Source organism: Alosa sapidissima, chromosome 11 (assembly GCF_018492685.1).
Source record: "Alosa sapidissima isolate fAloSap1 chromosome 11, fAloSap1.pri, whole genome shotgun sequence".
Lineage (NCBI taxonomy): Eukaryota > Metazoa > Chordata > Actinopteri > Clupeiformes > Clupeidae > Alosa > Alosa sapidissima.
In genome coordinates this window covers 12,595,364-12,606,760 of record NC_055967.1, presented here as the reverse complement: position 1 = coordinate 12,606,760, position 11,397 = coordinate 12,595,364, and the positions used below count along the sequence as shown (strand labels likewise).

The 11,397-nt window shown below is 39.8% G+C and overlaps 1 protein-coding gene across 1 annotated transcript; it reads left to right on the top strand.

Annotated features, from left to right (window-relative positions):
• The first annotated feature begins 2,816 nt into the window (after positions 1–2,816).
• Positions 2,817–7,729, top strand: tmem276a (transmembrane protein 276a). Its single transcript, XM_042110148.1, has 4 exons — positions 2,817–3,437; positions 5,358–5,471; positions 5,614–5,751; positions 6,179–7,729. The coding sequence occupies exons 1-4, from the start codon at positions 3,041–3,043 to the stop codon at positions 6,424–6,426; spliced, it is 897 nt and encodes a 298-aa protein (XP_041966082.1). The 5' UTR covers positions 2,817–3,040; the 3' UTR covers positions 6,427–7,729.
• Positions 7,730–11,397: the final 3,668 nt, after the last annotated feature.

Below are 11,397 nucleotides of genomic sequence, written 5' to 3'. Positions count from 1 at the left end.
CGTCTTTTCTGAAGACACTGATTCCTGCCTGCTTCACATGATTTCTAGTAGCGAATCTTAGCATGCTGCAGATGCTCACTGTTACAGGTGGATTTGTAGCAGTTCCTGTGCCAAACTGCTTTGTTCTGTTGTAAAATAACTGCACTGTAACGTTGTAATCGTTGGCTGATCTGTGATCATAATATGCCAAATTTCTTGTTTTTGTCCATGAGAGAGTATGGAGATGGTGTCTATTATGTCTCTAGTGATGGGTCATTCACCAGTCCACACATATCTGCCACTGGATACATAGCCCAAAATCTGTTTCTTTTAAAATATGTGTGCCATCACCTGACTAACAGAAAGACACACCTCGGAATATAACCTAACTAGACTGTGCCACCATGAATTATGATTTTTTTTTTTATTGGGGCAGCCGTGGCCTACTGGTTAGCACTTCGGACCTGTAACCGGAGGGTTGCCGGTTCGAACTCCGACCAGTAGGCACGGCTGAAGTGCCCTTGAGCAAGGCACCTAACCCCTCACTGCTCCCCGAGCGCCGCTGTTGATGCAGCCAGTGTGTGCTTCACCTCACTGTGTGTACACTGTGTGCTGTGTGTTTCACTAATTCACGGATTGGGATAAATGCCAAATTTCCCTCACGGGATCAAAAGAGTATATATACTCAGTGTTGGGAAGAATACTTTTAAAATGTAATCAGTTACAGAATACAGAATACATACCTTAAAATGTAATTTGTAACGTATTTCGTTACATTACTCTATCTATGTACTGCATTCTAAATACTTGGATTACAAAAGCACTGTTTTACATTTTATCAAGTGTGAATCAAGCTGCTATTTCAGTTTGTAAGACCCACAGGCGATGTCAGCAAAAAACCCACATTTATAGGATAAACTGAAACATTATACATTTTGTTAATGCACAAGATCATCTCACAGAAATATTAGAATTTCAGTTCAAAAAGCCCAGAAATTCAAATGAGAAGGATTCTAAAAGTAACCCCTTAAAATTGCCAAAGTAACTGTATTCTGAATACCACTCATTGAAAATGTAACTGTAACTAAATACAGTTACTCATATTTTGTATTCTGAATACGTAATCCTGAATACATATATTCAGTTACTTCCCAACACTGTATATACTTATACTTATATACTTATACTTAAATGTGCTTGCTCAAATGTAGAAGGCTAAAAGGTCACTAATATCACCAACCATGAAGAACAGAGTACTATGTGCTTCAGATTATTCAATATTCTAAATTCTATAACTGCCAGCTATCAACAGCCAACTGTCAATGCTAGTGTCTCTCTTTCTCTCTCTTACAAACACACACACACACACACATAAACTCACCTGTCTGTTTGTCTATCTGATCCTTTTACCCTTTCTTTTCTTCACACTGACATAGGCTACGGAAGGCCTTACAGACTTCAGCTGGTAGCCTACTAGCTATGTAAAAGTCTATTAAACATGATTTAACAGAGATCTCTGCACTTTGTGCTCTGAAGGGGTGTAGACAAGAACTGGCAGAGCAGGCTAGGCCTACACTCAAGCACACTAATAAGGCATGAATTGATAGTATTGATATTGAAGTATTATTTTTTTAACCGGACAATTTCGAGAATTTTAGGCACAATTTCTTGTTAAAGAGATCAATCATCAGATTAAAAAGGTTTTATAATGTTGTATTGTTTATGTGGTCCACTTTTGCACACTACCTTGTAGAATATCTTTGCTTTTTAGCACCAAACCCTAGCCTATCCTATAATACCAACAATGTGAGGTTTATGGACAAAACACCAAATTTGACCTTTTCTGAATTTGACCTTTGATTTGGGTCCTTCAAAACCTTCAAAAAAACATGGACATGTTTTTTTTACTCTTAAGAACCCCTAGAACAAAGATATAATACTCTCCAAAAATGAACATGCGAATCCCACAAGCCCCCAAATTAGACACATAGCCCCCCCCCTACTAATAGCCCAACCAAAAGGCTGGCTGCGATTAGTTAAAACTATAGAAATTATGCCTAGTTTGGCAACAGGGATGTAGTGGTAAAATAAGAGGTGGGTAAACTATGACTTCTGTGAGGTGGACTGTGTCATAACATGTTTGATGATCGTGGAGGCTATTGTCCAATGTTTATAACGATATCAGTGGTATTAAATGGTTCCTACATATTGTGAAAGTGGATAATACAGTGTGATTTTTGAATGTTAAAAGTTGCAATTGGTCATTAAACTCGTTTGAGAGGTGGATAAACTGCCAATCACAATCAAGGACCAGAACTATCAGTTTAAGAAACTCAAAAAAGAGGTGGATAAACTCTATTTCTGAAATTTCAGAGGTGGATAAACTGCGTTTACTTGGGTTTACTCTCCACTACATCCCTGTTTGGCAACAATGGCGACAACTTGGCTAAACTGGATTAATGTACAGCATAGTCTGGCAAAAACGAGTGGTCTTTCATGGTAATTCCATTATTATTATCATTAGTGTACAGCATATATATATATATATATATATATATATATATATATATATATATATATATATATATTTTTTTTTTTTTTTTTTTTTTTAAATCTTGAATTGTTAAACTGAATGAAGTTTGTGTTGCTGTTCCAACTGTTCCAACCTAGATCCATGAAGGCATTCGAATTATTTTGCATGTTAACTTGGATACATGTAATCAGATGTTCGCAACTCGCTGTCCGGACGAATCCGAAGAGGTTTCATCAGCTGTCCCCTCGCAGCATTGGCTAGCATCAGATGCGAGTCTATATCGGAAGCAGCTCAGGTGGTGAGAAAAAAAATGTCCGTCTCATCTTAATACAACAAAAACAGCTTTACCATGCAGGGCTAAAATGTCTCAAATGATAGGCCTATGGGTCTTTCGTTCGACCTAATCGATGCCTTTTTCGGCAGTGAATTGGGGGATGCTTGGCAAACCGTAATTTCTGTCCCGGGATAAAATTGCTGCCGCGGCACACACGTCTCAGATAAACCCGGGCTCTCAAGCGGACTCTGAACATGGCCACCATGAGGATATTAACAGCTGCCGGACTGTTCTTGGCCTTCTGTGCTCTGGGACTGTTGACAATGGCCATAAGCACGGACTACTGGTATGAGACTGATGCGAGGCGGCACAGAGAAAGATGCAAAAAATACGCCAGTAAAAGGATTGACCCTGGATATATTTATATTTCAAATCAAAACCTTCCTTTACGGATGCATCCAAATGGAAATGTTGTTGAAAGGACGAAGACCACTGATGGGGCTCTTTTGCGGGTTAGACGGGAATCTATAGCTCCAGCTGCGGGCATAGAATCCCGCTGTAGTCGGCGTTTTAACTCGACTGTAACCGGATTGTGGAGAAAGTGTCACCGGGCAGGTTTCGATGTAGAAAATGAGGAATTGATATTCAAAGGTAGGATTTGTCATTTGTCTCTAATCCTGGGTCCATTGCAAATCACGTCAAGAGATTATTTAAACAATACCGTTACGCTCCAGTTACCCCATGCGCCATCGTGTTTATGCTACTACGGTAGCATATGTGATGTAGCCAGTTGTGGATTAGCTTCTATGATTTGTTTTTATGTTTTTATTTCAGTTGTGTTTGTGTGTCTTTTGGATAGCTAGTGTGAGGGTCAATGAACTAACAATTGGAGTTCATATGTCTAACGCCCCGTTGGACGCTATCCAAGGTCCTGATTTTTGAAAGGCTTAGGAACCAAACGTTCGATTGGCAACTGTTTTTGTGGTTGGAAAGACAAAAATAGAGCATTTACTCACATAAACACCTCACCCCGAGGCTGATGAATCAGGGGATGTCAACCCTGAATTAAACCCAGTTTGCTCAGATTTATACGTTAATGCAGCTTCTGCTCAAGCTCCCTGGTATTTCCAGAGTAGCCAGGGGCCAGCCTACACCAAGGCCCAATGGACATTTAGACCCAATGCCCAGGCCAAATGTTAATGCATGTTGATTGAGGTCCATTGTTGTGTTATGTTATATGAGTACTTATGGTTATCCTTTTGACACCCTCATTACACCCGAGAAATACAATTCTCACTTTTATGGTTGTGTGGCTTTGGGGCAGTCGCATGGACCTCAGAAACGGCTATGAACGACCCCCCATAACACACTTACTTCTGCACACATCTGCAGTACATTGCCCTTTGTTCTGCAAAGCCTAACAATTAAACATTTTCTCAATGTTTACCGATAAATTATGTATTATTTGCTGTGTCTACACTACAGAAGCAGAATAGCACAATATGGCCTTTGGGGTTAAAACAAACAACTAAACATCATTTTATAAGACCAAGGTGAATCTTGAAAAGAATATCCTGCCAGTGTGTAATATGACAAGGATTTCTTTCCCCAGAGTAGGCTATATGGCGTAATACAGAATTACTCCCTGCTTTGATTTGAAATAATGTGTATGTTTTATGTGTTTACATTTGTATGATAAAATGATATAATATTTTAGGTAATGGTTTTCAGACACAGGTGTGCCTACCACTTTATCAAGTTTCACCAATCAAATAGGGGTTCAAATGACTACATTGATTATTTTGTCCAAAACTAGTTGTATGTAATTAATGCAAAGCTACTTAGTTAATTATTAGGGGGTGATACAGTAGCTACATTCAGCTCACAGTGACACTTACTGTTTGAACTGTTTTGTGTGGGAACAAGTAGATATAGAACACGCTTTTCCAGTGAGTAGCCTTGCAGGTGTTCAAATTTATTGTATATTCAATTTATTGTTACATAATTGACATGGTCAAATGACTTTACAAACACATGCCAATCAACAAGACGCCATAGAGGCTGCAGATTATGCTAAAGCAATAATTCAGAATATTCCTGACAAATATACTGTATATGGCAATCTGTGATTTAGAACTTCTGTGGCCTGCTGAGAAAGGAAACATTTCAAAAGTTCAAGCTTGCTTAAAAGTCAGAACTACACTTAAAGATGTCCCTATATTGGGGAAATTGTCAGCAAAGTATCTTGCAGTGGAGTCACCCTACTCCACTGCAAGATACTTTATTGGTGATTTAAATGGCCATAACAGAACTGGGAGCCCGGGACAAAACTGACCGTGTATGGCATGTACATTAGGGTTGTACCCATGGTCTTATGCTGTCTGGCTCTAAATGGTTCTTGCAGTGTTCATAGATGATATGGCCATAAATCCTGATCTGCTCTACATAGGTGTGGTGGTAGGACATAGACCATCAAGGTGCATCCTTGACCTGGACTCTTTTCATTCTTAATGTGCACTTAGTTGATGGATTTACAGACAGACCAAGACATCACACATTCTGTTTTTTTAGGTTTACTTCAGCGCTGCACTCCAGTGAAGTACTACTACTCCTCAGCAACTATTCCTCGTGACCTGCCCATCAATATCACCAAGACAATACGCCAAGATGAGTGGCATGCTCTGCGTAAGTTCTCATACACACAACCAGGAAAGCGATGAGAGCATTTGGCAACTCATTTTGCATCCCCTACTTCTACAGGTCAACATAAAGGTTGAGTAAAACCTTTTACATGGTCAAAAATGATGACTTTGTCAACTATTTCCAGACTTGCAGAGAATGACTGCTGGCTTCATAGGAATGGCTGTCTCGATCATTCTGTTTGGCTGGATGGTAGGACTCCTGGGTTGCTGCAACCAAAATGAGCTGATGCAGTATGTAGCTGGCCTGTTGTTCTTAATGGGAGGTAAGTGGAGCTCAGGTAGAATGTCATGCAATGTAGGTAGCACACCAGTAGAGGGCAGTGTGGTATTGGAATTGAACCAGCACCACAAGCAAGTCCCAGTGCTGTACATGGTGCTTGTGATGCTGTGAGTGAAATGTAATAAGTTTGTGATGAAGAGGGGGATGAGGCCCAAAGGGTGCTCTTTTATTTCTTGCTGTAAGTGGGACTGAATTCACCGCACATTGTTCAATTCTTACAGTAGAGTGACTGAGTGGCTTTTACACAAGATTTAAAAGACTGAATTGTGCATAGGAGTACAATATTCATAAAAAAATCTTGCAGAATATCATGAAAAGCAAAAAGCCAGGGTGATCATTCTTAGATAGGAGGTGTCAGTGTTGTGTATTAAAATGCTAAAGTGTAATGTGAGCCTCTGTGTTTCACACAGGAACCTGCTGCATCATCTCCCTGTGCACATGTGTGGCCGGCATTAACTTCCAGCTCTCGCGCTACCCTCGCTACGTGTACGGGCTGCCCGAGGACATCAGCCACGGCTACGGCTGGTCCATGTTCAGCGCCTGGGGGGGACTGGGCCTCACCCTGCTGGCCGGCTTCCTCTGCACACTGGCCCCCTCCCTGCACACGCCCCAGAGCACAGTCACGCACAAGCCGCGGCAGGAGAATGGCATCGTGTGACAGGCGGAGGGGCAACCCCGAGCACCAGGGCCCCGCGCTCATCCCCACTGCTTACAAAACAAAGAAGAACCCCCCCTTCCCCCCTGAGCAGGAGAGGAACACTGAAAGGCCCACTTTCACCCACTCAGACTTGGAGAGCCCCATGTGGACTAGAGGAGAACATGGGCGCTGGGTCCACTGAGACCCGTTTTTGGCAAAGTGATGTTTTACTGAAGATGTTCTGTGTTATAATGGTGCTCTTTCTCTGTGCCCCCCCCCCCCCCCCCCCAGACGCCCTCTGGTTCACTCTTTCTTCAAATCATCTGTTCTTTATTTGTCTCCTTTGTCTCAGAGGATATCAAGCAGGGAGCTGTTTTAGAAATTGGCAGGTTAGGTTTTTAGTTAGGTGCTTTTTTTATTTGTCTTTATGTTGCCTGTATAAACAAACAAAAAAAATCTCTCAAATGTCTTCCTGTATCGTCATATCATTTGTTGTACACTTTAAAATGACTGGACGAAAACAATTAAGAGCACAAAAGGATACATGAGACTGAAAGGAGCGAAGTATACATCATGAGTACATACTTGTCCGTTCATTTCTAATGCAGTATGTGTAAATGTAACCCTGTTTCTATGATCGTTTGTTTTTAGAGTAAATGTACAGTATTGTGATGCAGGGTCAGGAATGGTTGTGATGGCACAAACCCATGTTTGAAAGATAACAAGAATAAATCAAGATCTTTAATAGAAAAGTCCTCAAAGTGTTTTTGTTAAGTGTACTCCTCAACATAGAATTGGGAAGAGTAGAATGGACTTTTGGAATTCCCACAATAACAGCTCCCTGTCAGAAACAGATGAAATAAATAATAACATGCAGGGCTTTATTAGGGATGATATTTGGGGTTATTTTCCAGACCTGGTTAAGTGTCCAATAACAGGCATGAATAACATAGAATAATATGGTGTAGTGGAATATTCCCCCTACATGTACACGTTAGAAGAGATATCTGTGTCTCATATTATTTGAAGGACACAGTTCAAGATAACACATCAAAGACCACTCATAGTTCTGAAAATCACAAACTTAGCAGAGCTGGAAAACATTTCAGTCAGCAGAACATTGTGATCTGTTTTTAAACAAATCAAGGATTTTTGAAACAAATCTTCACTTCATTTGACTCGAGTTTTGTTGGCATACATTGTGGTTCTTGGATTATGCTTTTACGATGTGGTCTGTATAATGGCCATCATACTTACTCAACATTTTTGGCCATCTCCTTCTGGGACTTTCAGTGATGCAGTAAATAAATTCCAATCTTTTATCAAACGCTGTTTTATAATAAATGGCAATCTTGACAAAAAAAATGTGTTCATATTGTTAGCAGCTAGCATGTATTTCCACACCCTGTCATAAGCTCTGTTGTGGATAACACGTAGAAGAGCTAAGCATATTTTAATAAAACATTTTCAGAGTTGAGACTCACTACACAGACATGATCCAGGGCCGTGCTCAGAAAACTGGGCGTTGGCCCACTTTGAAAAGCTCTCGCAAAATATGACATTTATAAGTTTGTGCTCTGCCTGACACTTGTTCTACATATCTTTATGTTTTTCAAACAATATCTTCACCTAAAATAGATAGAAGGAGAATATGAATGTGAAGAACTTGGGCCATGTTCAATGTTCATGTTCAAATAATAATATCTAAAGAAATGTATTCAAAAATAAAACTGGCCTGCAGAATGTGCCAGCAGGAGTATTAAAGCAGAATGAGCAGTTTCACCAGGGGCGGACTGGGACCAAAAATCGGCCCTGGCATATTTGGCCCAAGCGGCCCTCAAATTGGTCGGGGCCACCTAATTAAATACAGAATCTTTGCATTACCCTTGAATATGTATATTTTCAACTGTCATGAAGCACTGAAAGTGATGTAGGCCTCACTCTGACTGATCAGAGGTAGGCATGGAGCACATGATCTCCATATTCAAGTAGGCTATACAAGCAATTATTAAAGAAGAGTTTCTGCTTGAATTCAAAGTATCATTTCATATTATTCAATAGGCTACATTTAAACTATACAATGCTCAATTGAAAGCAGCACCAAAAAATACTGAAGCCTATGTGTAAAGAGTTAAATTACCCAGATTGTTGTACATTAATGTAATTTATACCAGTTATCACTGTAGGACAACTGAAACAACACAAAATAAACAGGGCTGGAAATATTTTATTCCTGTAGGCTATACTACCTACCTACATTGCTGGTACATTTTGGAACAGTATAGCTACATGAACTAATTATCTTTAGTGTCTTCCAGTTCCAGTAGCCTATCTATAGGTTATATACAGTAGCTTAGTTGGCTTGTGCATGACTTTACGTTTTAGCTTACATTTCCGTCAGTCTACAGTCTTTTAGCCCATGGGTTACCATGATAACCCTTCCAAGATAGAAACCTTCTCTACTTTGAGAGACCAACCACCACTCATGCCATCGACGTTGAATTTTGAAAATCATCAGGTTTGCAAATCATTCATTTAGAAAATTTAAGTTGTGCTATTTGTTATTGTAATCACAGAACGGCCTTACTATGTTAGCATTACCATATCATTACATTATCGCAATTAATACGTCATTATAATCATCATCGTCACCATGGCATGTCACACATAGCCTACCTGCTCCACCAGTGAGTGAGTTCTTATCATGTACTGTAGCCTCAATAGGCTCGCACTCTCCACCACCTGCACCTATTGTCCCTTGGCTCTGTATGCTTGCTTACATCCTCGTTCAAACTCAACGAACTTCAACATGTTGCTGACACATGCTAGCCTACTTGCAATATTGTATTTTTGAAGCTTCTACATTGGTGTTAATTTTGTCACTACAGGCACCCGCCGCAATTTCGTGTAGGCAACTTCGATTAACTTTAGATGCGCTCACAGAATGGAGGAGGGGTGGGGCCTGACGTGAGCTGTTATTGGATCAATCCAGTGTCAATAGAAATGTAACCAAAGGGCCGCTGATTGTCCTTCCTTTGGGCCGATCGTTGGCCAAAATAATAATTATATAGCCTATTCTATCGGCCCAAAAGGTGCGTCGGCCCACCGGGAAAATGCCTGGTATGCCAGATGGCCAGTCCGCCCATGAGTTTCACCCAATCCCTCACTGTTTATTTTTTGTGCAAGAGCTCTTTAGTCTCCATTAAATCTTTCTGACAGGAGTTTAACAAACACTGCTGTAGATGCAGGGATGTTTCTTATCTCCCAGGGATGACCGCTTCCATCATGGTACAGCTGAAAAATAAACATCTTACACATCATTTTTATATCACTATGACACTGCTGTGAACAAACCTGGCGCTCTGCTATTAGCTTCTGATTTTTTTAATCAAAAAAGTGCATGAACTTGGTTTCTATGAGATAACTCTTCTCTAATGTAAGTGAAGACAGTCAGCTATTTCTGTTCACCTTTGAGCCACAGAAGTCCGAGGATCCTGGTCAGAATCCCATCAGACACCTCCAGTAACCAATCAAATCTGTTGAAGTAGGATTCCACGAGTGAAAAAAGTTGTTGACAAGGTGTTTTTGTTGCAGGCTATGAGTTTTAACGAAGATTTAAAGCCAATATGCATTGATCTTGTTTTGTCAGTTGTCATGTCAGTGATTGATGTCAGATCTGAACTTTGGCTTTGAAACAAACTGCTGCAGAATAAATTCATAATCTCAAAGAAACAAATGCATCTTACTGGGTAGCACAGACATCAATGCAGAATATCACTAACATGACAACCATGAGAAGATGTCACACTGGCCATTTTAATGAGGGTGTATTGATGCTCAACACCATTTGAAATTCACTGAAAATGTAATTACACATTTAAGACAAAATGTCACAAGCGGCAACTGAATAGATCTTCCATGAATTTTTCACATGGAAAAAGATGGGACATCTGAAAAGCAAAACAGCATCGTCCTTCACAAGATTTATGTATGGTGGAATATAAATGAATGTGTGATGAAAGTCCGCCTGCCATGTGTCAGAGAGGCGGCTGCTAGCCTCTGACCCTTAGGGCATTTTTGTCATACCAAAGGGTTAGCATAAATACACTCATGCTAGTGAAAGAGAGGAGAAGAAAATAAAACAAATTGATGACATTGCCATTGTAAGCCAGAGAGATGTCCACTGGCCACACAGTCAAACAGAGCCTCAGACTTGGCGTACACAAGCAGAGAGTCTGTATAGAAAATAACCATAATAAATCCAATTTAAGGACTGATAATAAAAATTTGGAAGGATTGTGAGGCTTAAGTGTGCAGGACACACCAGACATTGCAGGACACACAAGACATTTAGGAAAGAAAAGTTCAGTCAACAGATGTTTCATTTTCAAATACTAAAGAGATTCTGTGTAATACTGTGTAACAACTAAACATATAATAAGTTAATGTTTTAAATCATATTTCCAGGAGGGGCAGAAAAAAACATATAGAATAAAATAACTAAAGTAAAAACTGATTCTTGCTTTACTGTGCAGTGTTGGGGTCAATATCAGTGACAGTAACGGTTTCTCAGAGCATTGGGAGTGTGTTCTACTAGCTGGACCCCATTAAATCAACACAAACAAAATAAAACTACACATGAATCTATGATGACTGTTGTTATAATATGCATTATGCCATCTTACACCATGTTTAAGACCAATGGGAGTCTAGGATCATGGGTTTGCTATAACTCAGAAGAAACTTTGAAAGAGATAAGCAGTTGCAAGATTAGTTTTATCAAATTATCAAATAATCATATTATAGTACATTTGAAGATTTTGGGAGAAACAGCAGAGGACAACAGAAATAAAGTTTTTTTGTTTTCACACTGGTTTGAACTTTTGAACTTTAAGTGTGTTAATCTAACTATCTTTCTTGAAAATGTATTAAAACCGTTTACTTGTTTTATCTTTTCAACCTAATCTCTGTGATGTTTATGTAGGCCACACT